Source organism: Scyliorhinus torazame, chromosome 7 (genome assembly GCF_047496885.1).
Source record: "Scyliorhinus torazame isolate Kashiwa2021f chromosome 7, sScyTor2.1, whole genome shotgun sequence".
In the NCBI taxonomy this organism is placed as follows: domain Eukaryota; kingdom Metazoa; phylum Chordata; class Chondrichthyes; order Carcharhiniformes; family Scyliorhinidae; genus Scyliorhinus; species Scyliorhinus torazame.
The window spans coordinates 293612763-293630784 of NC_092713.1; the positions used below are offsets into that span (position 1 = coordinate 293612763).

The 18022-nt window shown below is 47.1% G+C and overlaps 1 protein-coding gene across 1 annotated transcript in view; it reads right to left on the reverse strand.

Annotated features, from left to right (window-relative positions):
- Positions 1-18022, reverse strand: part of LOC140427099 (cationic amino acid transporter 2-like) — a 73381-nt gene that overhangs the window by 18553 nt on the left and 36806 nt on the right. Inside the window, exons 6-11 of the mRNA XM_072512614.1 lie at positions 15281-15503; positions 13386-13522; positions 10890-10992; positions 10620-10792; positions 9227-9393; positions 5571-5679 (exon numbers count right to left, since the gene is read on the reverse strand). Coding sequence (XP_072368715.1) covers positions 5571-5679; positions 9227-9393; positions 10620-10792; positions 10890-10992; positions 13386-13522; positions 15281-15503 — 912 coding nt within the window. The remainder of the gene's footprint in view (positions 1-5570; positions 5680-9226; positions 9394-10619; positions 10793-10889; positions 10993-13385; positions 13523-15280; positions 15504-18022) is intronic.

An 18022-nucleotide genomic window follows, 5' to 3' on the forward strand; every position in this document is an offset into this window, starting at 1 on the left:
CCTTCACTTTTGTGAGGCCTGGGGTTGGAGCGCCCAGAATCGACCGCCTCTACATTTCAAGGGCGTACCTGCCCCGTGTCCCGACGGCCTCTGTGCAGCAGGTGCCTTGCTCGGACCATCATCTCGTGTGGGCGGGGCTCACCCTGTCTCGCGCTCAGTCGCGGTCCGCGTACTGGCATTTTAACAACCTGCTGCTGGAGGACGAGCGTTTCCTGTGTTAGACGTTTTAGTTGCTGTGATAATGAAGAGTCTAAAGTTCTGTTCCTTTTTCACAAACACCCATTTATTTCATTCCAACAGCCTTTGTACAAAGCTCTAACTATACATCACCTGACAGAGGCCACCTGAAGCCCCTTTACATATCAGTGTCAATTAATGGATACTTAACATAAATGAGACAACTAATTGCAATGTCTCTTAACCCAATACTTAACAGTCTCCCTTTCCTTGGAGAAAAAAAATAATTAGGTGAAAACAAAATTTCAAGAAACTCAAAAACACCCGCATGATTTCCCCCCCCCTTTTTTTTGTGTCGACGAGAAAGAAAAAAAAAAACAGTCACAGAAACAAGCGCCCTTCATTAACAATATCAAAAAGTTTCTGTGAACTCGTCCCTCTTTTCGTAGAACAGTCTGACAGTTGATAGCTCCTGTCGACCCATTTAATTTTTGTTATTTCCCCTCTGTCCAACATCTGCTTCAAACTTACGATGTCTATCTGTAACCTCTTTTCATTGACACTTTTTGTAGAGTGCACATTTTCCCACAGGGATTTATTATCAATGTGACAGTCAATAGGTATATTACCCAAATCCCCTAATCCCAAAATTTCTGTCAATATCATACTTATATAAAAGGCCATATCCACCACCTCTACAAGGCTTAACGTCTCAGCAGCCAAAGTGCTTTTTACCACTCTCCTTATTTTCTTTGTTTCCCACACAAGTGGGCAACATTTACCATTGTTCCCCAAAAGGAAAATTATAAAACCTCCTGCGCTTGAAACCCCATCACATAAATTTGCGTACGACGCATCACTATAAACTATGAGTTTCAAGTGCTTAAGGTCACCTAAAACCGGGAACTTCAAAACACACTCCTGCATTTTTAGTTTGGCTAACGCTTTATTTGCTCTTATTATGTCTTCCACTTAGGGATCATTCATTTTTGTACTCAACTCTAAGACATCAAAACTCACGTCCGCTCTAGTCAGTCTACCTAACCAGTTCAGTTGCCCAATTAAACTTCGCAGTTGCTCTTTTTCTATCTTTGAAACCATTGCTTTTTTTTGTGAAACTCGGCCATGACTTATTGCTATTGGGCTGATGCTTTCCAAATAAGATTGCTGACGTAAAGTTGCCCCTAACTTAGTCTGTCCAATTTCCAGTCCAATATATTTAAATGCACCGGAAGCCTGACTTCCAACCCTGAATTCTTTCCTCAAACCAGAGATTACAATAGCTTCAAAATCACTAGTCGCACTCCACAAAAAATCATCGACATGCATCATAAAAATGCCAGAAAGATTTCCTTTATAGTGCCAGTAAAACATTGCAGGATCTGCTTTCAACTGGCAACAGCCAAACTTTAACAAAACTGACCTTACCGAAAAATACCAGACTCTAGATGCATCATTTAATCCATATACACATTTGTTCAACATCCAGAGCACCCCTTCTGTGTTAGCTGCTTCTTTAGGAGGACGGAGAAAAATGTCTCTCTGGAGCTGATGCCCCTGCAAAAAGACAGCTTTTATATCTATAGATTTGCATTCCCATGCCTTTGTGGCTAATAGAGCCAAGAAGATCTTTAAAATAACCTTTCCTGCTGTAGGTGAATCTACCCTTAAATCCTGATCTTCTAAGTTTTCTTCAAATCCCCTTGCCACAAGCCTGGCCTTTGCCTTATAAGTTCCAGCCGGAAGAACCTTTTCCGTGCAAATCCATCTGTGGGATACAGCTCTTTGTCCCCTATCCGGTACTTCCGTGTATACCCCAAATTCACTCCAACTATGCAATTCTTGCTGTTTAGCTTCTTTGATAACTTTTTCATCTAATTTATTTGAAGCCACCAAAATCTCACGTGCATGTGGGCTTCTACTCCTATTAGTATTCGTAGTCTTACTCATGTTCCGAGATCTTGATAAACTACGTCCCCTTTCCCGCCTGGTATCTTGTTCTGTACTGCTACTGCTTGATCTTTCCCTTCTGCTGTGGGATGTCCTTTCAATAGTTCTCGACCTTTTCCTGCGGACCTGTTCACTATCCGATGTACTATCTGAACTGGCACTGCGTTTCTGTGCGCTCCATTTTTGAACTTCGTTTTCCCAATCCATTGTCTTGACTCCTTCCCCTGAATGCTGTACATTCAACCAATGTTCATACTTTCCAGTGGCCTTCCCTGCTCTACTAATAACAGACCTGGTCCATCATTCCCAGAGGGCTGGTATGTCGAGCGCCTTCCTGTCCCTTGATCAGGAGAAGGCGTTCGACAGGGTGGATCACGAATATTTATTCGGGGCTCTGCAAGCATTCGTGTTCGGGATGCAATTTGTCGCCTGGATCCAACATCTGTACACTGCCGCAGAGTGTCTCGTTAAGGTTAACGGGTCCCTGACGGCGCCCCTTCGCTTTGAGGGAGGAGTGCGTCAGGGCTGCCCTTTGTCTGACCAGCTTTATTCTATTTGCGTGGAGCCTTTCCTGCGTCTCCTGCGGAGGTGGCTGTCAGGACTGCTTCTGCGTGGGCCGGGCATTGGGGTAGTCCTTCCGGCTTACGCTGATGACTTGCTCCTCATGTTCACTTACCCCAGTGACCTGCGGAGGATGCGAGAGTGCCAGGCTGTGTCCTCCGACGCGTCCTCTGCCAGGATCAACTGGGCCACATGTTCCGGAGTTCTGGTCGGTCACTGGCAGACGGACCCCCTCCCAGAGGAGCTCTGGCCTTTCACCTGGAGCAAGACCAGCCTCCTCTATTTGGGAGTCCATCTTTGCCTGGCTGAGGAATCCTGGCCGGTAAACTGGCAGGAGCTGGAGACCAAAGTCGCCGCTCGCTTGAGACGCTGGACAAGACTGCTCCGAGTGCTGTCTTACAGGGGTCGAGTTCTCGCCATAAACCAGAGGAAAGCCTCCAGGTTGTGGTACCGGCTGGTCACTTTGACCCCTCCCCCTGACTTTGCTTGTAGATGCATGGCCTGAATTATGACGTGCAATTTCTGTTCATAGATCTGCAGGGTCTTCGTTACCCTCTGCAGGCGCTGCCATCTTGTACCAGGACCTTCTCAAAGTCTGGAACATGGTCGCCTCGCACCGCAGCTCCCCCCCGTCAGGAGTGGTGGCTGTCGTCAGGGAGCCGCTGCTCAGGAATCCGCACCTCCACCAATACCATTTCGAGTGGCTGGCAGAGCGAGCTGCGGCTGCTGGGTTGACCAGGATTGGGGACGTGCTGGCTGGCAGAGGAGTGGGCTGGATGACACCCTATGAGTTAGCACAACTTGCAGCGGTGGACATCCGGTTCGCAGCCAATGCCGTCCGAGACCTCAAAACAGTCGTGCTCGGACCCGATGGCAGTCGTGGTTTGGAGGATGCGTAGGTGTGTGGTGGTATCCCGTCTGGCCGAATCGCTGCCCACATTGGTCCCAGGCCCCGAAACCTCCCTCGGGGGCTGGTGCCCCACAATCCTAACCGCCTCATGGAAATACCCTCCGTGCCTTTCGCACTGCGCGGAGGGGCTTCCTGTATGGGCTGCTGCTGCACACCCTTCACCTCCTTACCCTCGCCCGTGGTCCGGACACGCCATGGCGTGCCTTGTTGCCGTCAGGCGGCGGAGGTCCCTACTGGAGGTCCCTCTAGGGAGGAGTCCTCCCCCTTAATCTTGGGGACCTGGGGTCAAGGGTGTTGCATGCAACAGTGCCGTACAATCACCGATTGCACCGGTTCACAGACTCCCAAGAAGCCTGCCATTTTTGCGGCCTTGTGGAGTCCGTGGACCATGTCTATGTTACATGTTTTAGGCTGCACTCCCTTTTTAGTTTTCTAACCAATCTTTTGCTGTAGTTTTGTTTACACTTCAGCCCCACACTCCTAATCTACGGGCACCCGATGCGGAGAGGGGCGGGGAAGGCGGAGGGCCTCCTTGTGAACCTGCTCCTGGGCCTGGCGACGCGTGCCATTTATAGGCAGCGGGCAACCGAGGGGGTCGTCCTTCCAGACTGTCTGCCCCTTTTCCGTGGCTACATTCGCGGCCGGGTGTCCCTGGAAAGGGAGCATGCGGTGTCCACAGGCGCGGTGTCCACGGGCGCCATCGGGGCCTTCCGTGCCCGGTGGGCACCGCAGGGGTTGGGCTGCTTTATTGACCCCTTTAACTGCACTCTTATTTGATGTTTTTTAAGTTTCCGTTGATCTTTGTTATGTTTGGGCAGTGCCCCTAACAGGAGCGGTCCTTTTTTGCTTTGTCCCTCAGTTTGTTTTCCTTTCTTCTGTTTTGTTGGTGGACCTCAAAAGAGTGGCCAATCCACCTAGCCTGCACATCTTTGGGTTGTGAGGGTGAAACCCACGCAAACGCGGGGAGAATGTGCAAACTCCACACGGATAGTAACCCAGAGCTGGGATTGAACCTGGGACCTCGGCACCGTGAGGCAGCATTGGTATCTACTGCGCCACCGTGCTGCCCCACAAAGCTTCATTTAACTCCACTCCTAAGATATCATCTCTCTTTACTGCAATAATTGACTCCTTAACTAATAATGCAATATTCTCTCCCTTCGTTTGCCCCCTCCCCTGTTTCTCCTGATGATTCTGTAGCCCGGGATATTGAGCAGCCAATCTGCCCCTCCCTCAACCACGTCAACGTGATGGCTACTCTATCATAGTTCAACGTGTCAACCCTCATCCTTAACTCATCCATTTTACCTGCAATACTCCTGGCATTAAAGTAGAGGCCATTCAGCCTTGTCTTACTCTCCTGAAACTTACTACCGCTGTATTCCCTCTGACCTGATTGCTTTTCTATGCCATACTGTGTCCTTATTCTGCTAACAGTCTGCGTCCCCTCCCCTTGCCAAATTAGTTTAAACTCCTCCCAACAGCACTCACAAACCCACTAGCAACCCACTAGTTAGTCCTACTCTGTTTCAGATGCTGACCGCCCCGCTTGTACAGCCGCACCCAGTTCATTGTTGGACCAGCACAATGCCATCCAACTTCCTTCATTATTTCAGAAAATGTTGAGTCTCCTCTACAAAGGTCAATTGTCAGCCATTGCCCAGTGTTCTGCCCTATCTTGTGCCAGCAGGGTTGTCAGTATCAGCGGCGGTTCTGCCTCCAAACTCCACTGCTGTGTACGTTCGCCACATGCGACACTGAGTCAACATAGATTTTGCTGAAGAAAATCTCACTGTATCTGGTCTTGAACAGCCTAATGTTTTTTCCTGCAATTGTTTCGGGAAATTAAACGTGTCCAAGCAAATCAATTCAAAATCATTTGAAAGGAACTTTCTGGTCCCTATTATAGAATATGGAGTGATGCAGGTTCACTGAAACGTAATATTAACTTTTTAAACTGCAATGATCTTACCGATTGCCATCCAAACAGAGAGGCGAATCCATGTGTCTGCACTCAACTGCATCATCAGGTAAATGTTTACCAAAATACTGAACATTGGCAGGAATGGTAGACAGGGCACCTTCAAATACAGAAAAACATACAAATTAGGAAAGATGAACCAGGCCTGATAGCTGTGAAATATAGATCTTCTAATGAAGTACGGCTGTACCGGACCTGGTATTGGGGAATGAGCCCGGCCAGGTGGTGAAAGTTTCAGTAGGGGAGCATTTCGGGAACAGTGACCACAATTCAGTAAGTTTTAAAGTGCTGGTGGACAAGGATAAGAGTGGTCCTAGTTGAATGTGCTACATTGGGGGAAAGCTAATTATAACAATATTAGGCGGGAACTGAAGAACCTAGATTGGGTGCGGATGTATGAGGGTAAATCAACATCTGACATGTGGGAGGCTTTCAAATGTCAGTTGAAAGGAATTCAGGACCGGCATGTTCCTGTGCGTAAGAAGGATAAATGCGGCAAATTTCGGGAACCTTGGATAACGAGAGATATTGTAGGCCTTGTCAAAAAGAAAAAGGAGGCATTTGTCAGGGCTAGAAGGCTGGGAACAGACAAAGCCTATGTAGAATATAAGGAAAGTAGGAAGGAACTTAAGCAAGGAGTCAGGAGGGCTAGAAGGGGTCACTAAAAGTCATTGGCAAATAGGGTTAAGGAAAATCCCAAGGCTTTCTACATGTACATAAAAAGCAAGAGGGTAGCCAGGGAAAGGGTTGGCCCACTGAAGGATAGGCAAGGGAATCTTGTGTGGAGCCAGAGGAAATGGGCGAGGTACTAAATTAATACATTGCATCAGTATTCACCAAAGAGAAAGAATTGGTGGATGTTGAGTCTGGAGAAGGGTGTGTAGATAGCCTGGGTCACATTGAGATCCAAAAAGACGAGGTGTTGGGCATCTTGAAAAATAATAAGGTAGATAAGTCCCCAGGGCCTGATAGGATCTACCCCAGAATACTGAAGGAAGCTAGAGAGGAAATTGCTGAGGCCTTGACAGAAATCTTTGGATCCTCACTGTCTTCAGGTGATGTCCCGGAAATGGGTGCGGGGATGACCGATTCTGGCCCCTTGGGGGCCAGCACGGCGCTGGAGCAGTTATTGCCTGGCACTGTGAAGCAACAGTGTTAACCACTGTGCTACCGTGCCACCCCTACTTGGTAGCTCAATGGTAGTGCATTGGAAATAAGGGATGCCCAAGAGGTCAGAATTAGAGGAGCACAGAGAACTCAGAGGCTTGCAGGGCTAGAGGAGATTGCAGAGATGGAAAAGGGCATGGAGGGATTTAACAAGAATAAGAATTTAAGAAACAGAAGCAGGAGTAGGCCATTCCGCCCTTTGAGCCTCCTCCACCATTCAACAGGATCAGGGCTGTTTTACTTCTCCTACACTTTCCTGTACTATCCCCATATCATTTGACTCCCTCAGTATCCAAAAATCTTTCAGTCTCTAACTTGAATATAGAACATAGAACATTACAGCGCAGTACAGGCCCTTCGGCCCTCGATGTTGCGCCGACCTGTGAAACCACTCTAAAGCCCATCTACACTATTCCCTTATCGTCCATATGTCTAGCCAATGACCATTTGAATACTCTTAGTGCTGGTGACTCCACTATACTCAGTGGCTGAGCCATTGCCAGACCAGGAGCCACTGTAGGTGAGAAAGTGTAAGGGTAATGGGTGAGCGGGACTTGATTCGAATTAAGATATAATCATATCATAGAATTTACAGTGCAGAAGGAGGCCATTCGGCGCATCGAGTCTGCACCGGTTCTTGGAAAGAGCACCCTACCCAAGGTCAACACCTCCACCCTATCCCCATAACCCAGTAACCCCACCCAACACTTAGGGCAATTTTGGACACTAAGGCCAATTTATCATGGCCAATCCACCTAACCTGCACATCTTTGGACTGTGGGAGGAAACCGGAGCACCCTGAGGAAACCCACACACACACGGGGAGGATGTGGAGACTCCGCACAGACAGTGACCCAAGCCGGAATCGAACCTGGGACCCTGGAGCTGTGAAGCAATTGTGCTATCCACAATGCTACCGTGCTGCCCATGGAAAGCAGAGTTTTAGATGAGCATAAGTTCACAGAGGGAGCAAAGTGAGAGGTTGATCAGGAGATAGAATCATCGAATTTACAGTGCAGAAGGAGGCCATCGGGTCTGCACCGGCTCTTGGAAAGAGCACCCTACCCAGGCCCACACCTCCACCCTATCCCCATAACCCAGTAACCCCACCCAACACTAAGGACAATTTTGGACACAAAGGGCAATTTATCATGGCCAGTCCACCTAACCTGCACATCTCTGGACTGTGGGAGGAAACCGGAGCACCGGAGGAAACCCACACAGATACAGGGAGAACATGCAGACTCCGCACAGACAGTGACCCAAGCCGGGAATCGAACCTGGGACCCTGGAGCTATGAAGCAATTGGGCTAACCACTATGCCACCATGATGCCCCAGATCATAGGAACATTTGAGTCTTGAAGTAACAAGGCCATGGATGAGTTTGGAGCAGATAAGCTAAGGTAGGGCACATATGGATGTTGCTATGAAAATGAAATTAGGTGGTTTTGATGGGTGAGAGGTTATTGAGCTTGAAATTCAGTTCAGGGTCAAATAAAGCACCAAGATTGTGAACAGTGGCTCAGCTTCAGACAATGGTCAAGGAAACAAATGGAGTCAATGGTTAAAGAACAGAATTTCTGTCAAGCCTTCCCAATATTTAATTGGAAATTTCTACTCATCCAATAATGGATGTTGAAAAAAAGTCAGAGGCAGTGGACGGATAGTGTGAGATGGTTGCAAAGTAAACCTGGGTGGAGTCAGTGCATCTGTGAACCCAATATTGTGTTTTTGGATGATGTCACGGGGGGACAGCATGAAAGAAAAAAACAGGAGGTGTACTCTGGTGAACTCGAGAGGTAATGATATTGGATTTGAAAGGCCCAATATAAACACAAGTAGTCCAAGGGCAGACAGTGACATAGTAGAGATGTCACTGGACAAGTAATCTAGAGGCCCAGGCCAATCTTCTGGGGGCAAGGATTCATGACAACTCCTGGAATTGAAATTCAGTTCGTTGATAAATTTAGAATTGAAAGCTAGTTTCAGTCTCAATAATTGTTATAAAATCCAATCTGGTTTATTAATGCCCTTTAGGGAAGGAAATCTGCCATCCTTACCTGGTCTGGCCTGTAGGTGACAGCAGACCCACATTAATGGGGGACTCTTAACTCTCCTCTGACCCTCACAGATGTCGCAAGCCATGACCGAAGAGTCAAAAGGATGGCAATGTTTCAAGAGATTCTCTCGGCTCGTAAGAATGGGCAACAAATGCAAGCCTAGCCAGTGATTCACACATCCCAAGAAAGAATTTAAAAAATTGCTGTAGTCTTATTTATTTGAAATTCCTCCATTCTTCAAAAGATAATTTTTTCGTGGTGACTATTAAAAATAAAACTGGTGAGGTAATTCACCACGTAAAGTGAAATGTTTAATCAAGAAGTATTTTCCTCCTGAGCTGACAGTACTTTTATTTGCCAGTCTATGGTCATCTGGGACAACGGCGAATTTACTTTATTTATCTCCACCATCACCTTACCATAAATGAAGCTTTCACTTTGTTTTGCGGCTGCCTGCAGATGATAAACGTTGTAACTGCTGATATCAATAGGACAGGCACCAAGCAACCAATGCTCCCGGTCTCTGCTGCTACGATAGATTCCAGCCGAAATTTGGTCATTCCACTTAGAATGCAACTTAAGATGACTGAACAAGAGAGCAATTAAGAGTCAATCTATAGCCTTTGTCACGATGAACAATGATTTAGAGATAGCTTTCTAAGGGTTTCATTCCCTCTAACATAGAACATACAGTGCAGAAGAAGGTCATTCGGCCCATCGAGTCAGCACCGACCCACTTACGCCCTCACTTCCACGCATTCCCCGCAACCCAACAACCCCTCCTAACCCCTTTGGTCACAAAGGGCAATTTATCATGGCCAATCCACCTAACCTGCACATCTTTGGACTGTTGGAGGAAGCCGGAGCACCCGGAGGAAACCCACGCAGACATGGGGAGAATGTGTAGACTCTGTGTTTATCTTTAATTAATATTTTTTATTGTCACAAGCAGTCTTACATTAACATGGCAATGAAGTTACTGTGAAAAGCTCCTAATGGCCACATTCCGGAGCCTGTTCGGGTACACGGAGGGAGAATTCAGAATGTCCAATTCACCTAACAGCACGTCTTTCGGGACTTGTAGGAGGAAACTGGAGCACCTGGAGGAAACCCACTCAGACACAGGGAGAATGTGCAGACTCCACACAGACAGTGACCCAAGCGGGGAATTGAACCTGAGACCCTGGTGCTGTGAAGCAACAGTGCTAACCACTGTGCTATCTGAATGCATTAACTGCAATTCATGTAGCACATGAAGGGATTTAATGCAAACAAACTGTGCTAGAAATAGTGCACAGCAGAAGTTAATCCCCTCATTGCAATACTGCTTAAAAAGTACACAATTCTATTTAACTCTGCAAGAAACAGAGTGGGTGAGCAGCTAAAAAGGAGCATGTCCGTTTCCTGGGCCATTCTCGTCAATCCCTGATGTTAATTGTGCTGGCGATGATGGCGGGCACCTGGCAGAGACGGGCAAAGACCTTGTGAAGACACTGATAGGACCTCCATGGCATTGTAACTGGCGAATGAGTAGACGGGGTGGGGATCATCCATCCAAACTTGTGTCCCGTCGTCATCCCAGCTGAGAAGTGAGCAGGGCACTGTAACACCCTACCCTGGGGTAGCTACAACCAGGTATGAAGACCAAAGCAACATTTCCACTTGCGTATCAAACATCCCATTATGCTGCCAGGAAGATCAGCTGTGATATACAACACTTCTATCTCACTGCAGCATGGTCCAAGTAATACAGCATTGTTTATCATGTTGTTTGATTCTTGAGTGACTTTGTAATACTTTTTGAGTACTCACCTATTAGTGCGACACAACATGTAACAATATTTGATGATTGCTGTGTGGCGAATTGAAGTGGAATTACCAACGAACTAAAGCTGAAACCTCCCTGAGGGGCCTCTGTAGTCTGTTGACTTTGCTTCTCTTCATTCAGTTCTACGTCAACGTTATTACTAAAATTTGGTTGGTACCTATTTGCATAAACAAAATATTTTTGGTTGATGAATGAAACCTCTGTATGTACACATATGGATTGACGTCTCAGCTACCTGGAAACAGGACTTTTACCTCAAGATAATGATACATGATGCCACCAAAGTATAGGCCAGAAGTGTTCCGATGGACATCATGTCAACCAATGTCTTCAGGTCAAAAAGGCATGCCATTACAGCTAAAAAAGGAAAATGAAGCAATAATTTCAAAATTATTTCTGTTTTACGTGGTTTAAGAAGCATACATTGAATATACGTAAGTAAATGGATAACAATTCGCTCTCGGTGCGGTGAACTCTTCAATCTCCTCAAGATTCAAGAACATAAGATAGTCTGGAGCAAGGTCGCCTTTCAGTCCATCAAATCTACTCTACTCAGAGTCCGCATGTGACTATTTCATCTGACTTTCTCTCGTCCACTATCAATTGTGTACTTTACAGGTCTGAGATTGTTTCCCTATTTCCATTGAAATTATTTTGAATAATGCTAAAATAGTTAGAATATCACCCGCCCCCCCCACCACCACCACTCTTGATTATTATTCTTGTGTTCCTGCCGAAAGAGATGTACATATCCAGAGTGATGACAGCACATTCTCCTCATGTCTGCGTGGGTTTCCTCTGGGTGCTCCGGTTTCCTCCCATGGGTTAGGTGGAGTTATGGGGTTAGGGCAGGGGAGTGGGTCAAGGTAGGATGCTCTTTCAGAGGGTCGGTGCAGACTCGATGGGCTGAATGGCCTCCTTCTGCACTGTAGGGATTCTCTGCACTGTAGGGATTCTATGTATTAGGCTCTTCTGTGATGACCTCCTCAACACTAAAAACACGAGCTGTGCAAATTCAGATTTAAATAATGTCAACTTGAATGAGGTACTGGAGGATTGATAATCCCCCATGGAGGCAGAGGACAACACCTTAGAGGAAAGTACAATACTCTATTTTTTGGGGTTGACTGACAGGTCCTACTGGGACTTTTCCCAGCAGCTGCAGTGATGTGAAATAAAGGACAGGATTTCCCCTCCAATTGTGTTGGGAGGGGAGGGGGGTGGTTGTAGTGGAGGAGTGCAGGCCAAGGGATAGAATCTAGAAAGAAAAGCAGAGAAAATGCTGGAAATGCTCAAAAGGTTCAGTAGCATCTTTGGAGAGAGAAACAGAGTTCTTCCGAACTGAGAAAAGTTAGAAATGTAAGAGGCTTTGAGCAAGTGAAACCAGGGGGCGGGGGTGGGGGTGGGGGGGGGGGGGGGGGGGGAATGCTGTGGGGAACGGGGGGGGGGGGGGAGAAGAACAAAATGGAAGCTCTGTGATAGGGTGGAGGGTAGGAGAGATTAAATGACAAATGTTTACAAGGCCCAAAGCAAAGGGAGTAGTAATAGGACAGCTAAATAAATAAAAGATCTGACTAGATGAGGTGTGAATGGCAGGATATTAACTAACCCACCAAAAAAGTAAAGATATTAAGAAAGAAACCAGAGAAAAGCCCAAATCAAAACAATTGGGGGCAGAGATGATGGTCTAAATTTGACAGAGGCTCTCCCTCCATTGACATGGAGGTAACAGGAGGGCTTTTGAAGCTGGAAGTCCAAATCAAGGCCTTACAGCTTCAGAGGAGCACATGCTGCAGTAAAGGGTAAGTAATGAGAGGTTGCTTCAACAAGAATATGCCATCTCTACCATTTAAAAAAAAAACATTTATTTTTAAAATACAAAAATCAGTCAGGTCACCACTGTTGGGGAGTATTGAGGAGGGGGGAGGATGCTGGAGAGCTCCATGATCAGGTGGCCTGGGGTGCACTGACAGTGGCTTGGAGGCTGGTTCCCTGGCCTGCCACTGGCTGCCTGCCTCCAGCATTTGGCCTGGCCCCTGCTTCCCTGTCGCAGCAGAAACTGGAGGCTGATTAGGAAATTTGGTCAGCCTCCGAGGCATACCTTTAACAAAGGTCTTATTGAGCCTAGTCAGTCCCAACCTTGTAGTAAAAAAGCTGGTGCCGGGAACGAGATCAGAAAACCAACAGGCCTGACTTTTCTGGTATTTTCAGGCCTTATCTCCCCCCCCCCCCCCCATTCCTGACCACTGCAGGGCCTAAGATTCCTGCCAATTGATCTTGGAACCAGGTCACCACTCTTGCAGAGGGGAACCCATCTACAAAACAGCATACGGCTGCTGCACCTGTCTGGAACATTCCTATCCCAGCGTGCTGCCACCTGCTCGCCCCAGGGCACCTAAAATGTTGCCCACCAGCATGAGAAACTGGAGGCCAACTGAGAAATTCCAATTGGCCTCCTTTCATTGAACTAACAAGTTTCTTGACAAGCACAATCGGTTATTCACCCCGGCAACAAAATGGCTGGTGCCGGCAAGGGGCCACATCTGCTTCCGTTCCCACCACAGTGGGGTCTGAAAATGCTGCCCAAAGATTCCACAGCACAATGTTGGGAATACAGCATTAGAAATATCCTCTTGCATGTTCACATTAAAATTTTTAAACAACCTATAGATTGAAACAATATTAAACACCGAGAGACAGTCATTTGGAAATCTTCAGCCTGAATCGGGTTAGAAAATGATTCCTCTCACCGGAAATACTTGCTGCAATTGTTGTAGCCACAACTGGAGTCTGACGTTTACTCAATTTTGCAAGAATGCCAAACAGTAAACCGTCCCTGGCCATAGCATATAGAATGCGGGGTAAAGGGAACATGGAGCCCAGCAGGCTGTGGAGAAATAAATCAGAATGAAAAGCAAAATGCAAACTAAAAACGAGATGAGAGACAGATAAATAGTGCTCAGCAAATTTCCAGCCGGTCAAGAGTTGAGATACACACATTAGAATTGGGTGACACTGATTGGAATGAATGGAGAACACTGCATAGGAAACTGTTGAATATAATTGCCGCGATTCTGTGATCCCGTTATGCCCAGCGTGAATCTGGGCACACCGGTTGAATAGCGGGAGAGGCTAAATTGAGATTCGCGATGGGTTTGAACCACTTTGCGATTTACCCGGCCCACTCCTGATGGCACATTCCGGATCACGCCCACAAATGGCGAGAATATCCTTAACCCTCATTTGTATTCGTTTAAATCTCATTAACGAGATTAAATTCAAATGCAGCAGCATCCCGGAAATTACCTGACCCCCAGCGGGAAGTCACGCAGGCGTCATTTAGAACACTAAATGACGCCTTCTTCCAACATTGGGGCTGGTTTAGCACACTGGGCTAAATCGCTGGTTTTTAAAGCAGACCGAGGCAGGCCAGCAGCGTGGGTTCAATTCCCAAACCAGCCTCCCCGAACAGGCGCCGGAATGTGGCGACTAGGGGCTTTTCACAGTAACTTCATTGAAGCCTATTTGTGACAATAAGCGATTTTCATTTCTTTTTTTTTTCATTTTCACATTGGACGGTGATCTTCCTGGTCATGCTGCCCGGACTGGCAGCCTCTGCCACTGCCTCCAAGGCGGCATTGCTGACCCTGCACCTGGTCCTCCAACCCCCTCAGGGGAACAGGGTGCCTCTCATGACAGCATCGAGAAGCCTTGTGAGGTCGGCATCCCCAAAGTGAGGAGCAGGTCGGCGCACTGCCATGCTTGTGTGCTGACTAGGAGTGAGTGGCGAGAGAGCGTTTAAAAGCAGCTCCCTCTTGTTAGCGGTGAACAACTGAGGTACGAGCCGGGTGAATCAGATGGTGTGCGAACCAGTAATGTCGAGAATCCTGTGGGGGGTTATTTTTGTCACAAAGTATCTGTTGAATATGGGCAGCGATCTCGCCAATACAGCCAATGCAAAACTCCCTGCCTGAAACCAGATTTTGGCTTGAGTCCGCTGAATCGTGCCCAATATTTATTCCAAGAATAAGGGGCCTCAAGTAGGTCCAATACTTTCCTATGTGTGCACTAAGAAGTTCTGTAAATTTACTTACTTACTAATTACTATTTGATGAAAAAACTTTAATTTTATACAATGGAAATCCCTCAGACAACTTCACCATCTATCTGCAAGCAACAGATTCCAATGGAAGAAAGTTTAGCCCTTTTCACAGTAAAAAGGACAAACCACTTCTGTACCAAAAGTACATTTGCAGAATTAATAAGGAGATAACAATGTTTTTTCCCCCTCGACCTGTAATTTATACTTGTCATCAGTTTATAAACATGGTGAACTAAATTTAAAAATGATAATAATGCAGCTCTGTAGAATAAAGTGAAAGGACAGTCTTATTGTAGTTTACATACCACGCCCTTTTTGTAATTATTTATGCTAGGAGGGCAGTATGGGTCTCCATGTACCATACCACCATGTATCCAAGTCCAGTGTGCAAAGTAAAGTAAAAAATGCATTTCTTGAATATGTAATGCAAGGAACAACATGAAGTGCAATTGAAGGACTGAATTCTTGACGTGCCAAAAATAGTGGTTCAAGTTGGCAATTATATTAGATTGAGAAGCCATTAGTATTCTCTTCATATAATACCTTGTTGAAAGTGCACACAGTGAACCCACAGCTACGAAGTATTTAGCAGGACTCCACTCAACATATTCAAAGGCACCAGGAAGTGGACTTTTAGTATCAAGGAGGTAGTAAGGCATCATAAGTGTGAGGGCAGCAGAAACCCCAAAGTAGGCCAAGAAGCAAATGAGAAGAGAAGCTATAATCCCAACCGGGATGGACTTCTGGGGATTTTTCACCTCCTCACCTAGGGAAATAATAAAACAAGAGAATCAGAATACAACAGAGCAAAATAGCACAAGATTCCTTCTGGTTCTTTTGAACATCATTTTTCCTTCACAAACATTTCCTTTAACAAAGAAAGATCTATCAATGGACTGCACTATGACCTCTGTGACCTCTGTGACCCCTATCCCCACCCTTCCCAACGTTTAACCAACAGAATGCAGGTCCACAAACTGAGGTTACAAATACACAATATTGTGCTCACAGATAATTAAAATGGGTCACAATGACAATATTTTCTAATGTGACTCTCATCGCAAAATAACAACTAAAATGAGTTTAAAATGATGCAGCATTAATGAAAGGAACTGAAATAAGCCTAATTTACCATCAATAATTTAAAGAATATTTTCAGCGTGGTCAGTGCATTTTCATTGGGATACTTTCATTGCATGTGTATTTAGAATGGATAAAATCCTCCCTCCCTACTTCACTGAATTCCCAATCAGAATTACACTTCATAGGCGGGGCCAAGAGGATGTATAATTCAAGACCAAACTTCGACTTGCAGAGAGAACAATATAATCTGGCTGGTGAGGATTTGCTGGACACACTCCTAGAACAAGCCTCAATTCCACTTTCTCGTCCACACTCCATTCCTTTTGTTCCCTAAGAGGCTAAAAATCTCTTCATCGCAGCCAAAAATATGGGGGTGGATTCACCGCTCCCCGACGCCGAAATCGCGTTCAGTGACAGGGCGGAGAATTCGTTTTGGCGGCCGAATCGGGAGCGGCGCCGGTTTTTCAATTCTCCGCCCCCTGAAAATCGGCATACACGAGGAGTACGTTGCGACAAGTATCCACCGCCTCAGGCGGCTGCAGGCCGGACCGCCAGCCCACATTGCCCCCAGCCCCGAATGAAGCCCCTGTCCCCGACTGGCCGAATTCCCAACGGCTTACGTGTGCTCACACATTCCGGGATCGTTGCGTGGCGGCTGTGGACTCAGTCCGGGGCCACCCAAGTCGGGGGAGGGCCGATCGGCGGGCAGGGGGGGGGCTTCATTCGGGGCTGGGGCAATGTGGGCGCGCGAGCGACCAATGCGACCAATGCGGGGCACTACTTTGGTAGTCCAGGTCCGCGGGGCTGCGCCATGGAGCACGGCGCAGCGCTGCAGACCGCTGCCGCGCGCATACGCGGCCTCTGACCCGGAAGTGTTGAGGGCCAATTCGGCAGCTAGAGCTGCAAGCTCTACGATGGCTCCCTGCTAGCCACCCGCAAAACGGGGAATCGGTGGCCTTTTGACGCCAGTTTTCCTGACGTAAAAGACCACAGTTTTCACGACAGCGTCAGCACTTCGTCTCAAAGTGAATCCAGCCCATTGGCCGTGATTGTCTCACCATGTCGGGCCCGGTGAAGGTCCCGTTGTGCCAGGTGCACGCTGGGTGTGATCCAGATAATTAGATTTAAATGAACCATTAGCCTCAGCTAAATATGCACGTCCTATTTAAGGCTGCATTCTCCTGGCTTGTGGGAGTCACCCGTCGCTACGGCGAGGCCTCACGCAGGCACAGATTAGTACTGGTTTCCACAAGGGGAGACCAGGCATGATAGACATGCCATGGGGCTCGGAGGCCATTGGAGCCCCTCGGGTGGTTGGGGACAGTGCCATCCACGGTACCACGAGCAGTGTCCCGGTGCCAGGTTGGCAGTGCCAGTTTATAGGGCCTAAGGGGTGCTTTGCCCATGAAAGGGGGGGGGGGGTGAAGTGGGGGATATGAAAGTTGGGAGGATGAAAAGGGAATGAAGGGGCTTCATGAAGGTGAAGACAAAGACAAAGAGAGAAAGACAAAGAGAACATTACAGCACAGGAACAGGCCCTTCGGCCCACCAAGCCTGCGCCAATCTGATTCCTTGTTTAGACCTACTACTTATTGCCCATATGATCTGTAACCCTTCATTCCCCGCCCGTTCATGTGGCTATCAAGACACATCTTTTATTTTTAAATGGGCATGTTTATTAATTAATTAAACGTCTATCAAGATACAACTTAAACATTGCTTTTGTGACTGCCTCCACCACCTCCACTGACGTGTTCCAGGCACCCACCACCCTCTGTGTGAAACACTTATCCCGCACATCTCCCCTATACTTTGAATCTGTGCCTCCTTGTAATTGAGTCTGCCGCCCTGGGAAAAAGCTTCTGACTATTCACCCTGTCTATACCTCTATAATTTTGTAGACCTCAATCAGGCCACTGTCTTTCCAACAAAAACAATCCGAGTTTATTCAACCTCTCCTCCTAGTTAGCACACTCCAAACCAGGCACTTCCTAGTAACCCTTCTTTGCACTCTCTCCAAAGCAGCGCGTCCTTCTGGTCGTGTGGCGACCAGAACTGCACGCAATATTCCAAATGTAGCCCCACTAAAGTTTATAAAATTGTAACATGACCTGCCAACTCTTGTACTCAATGCCCCAGCCAATGAAGGCAAGCATGCCATATGCCTTTTTGATCAACTTATCCACCTGCATTGCCACTTTC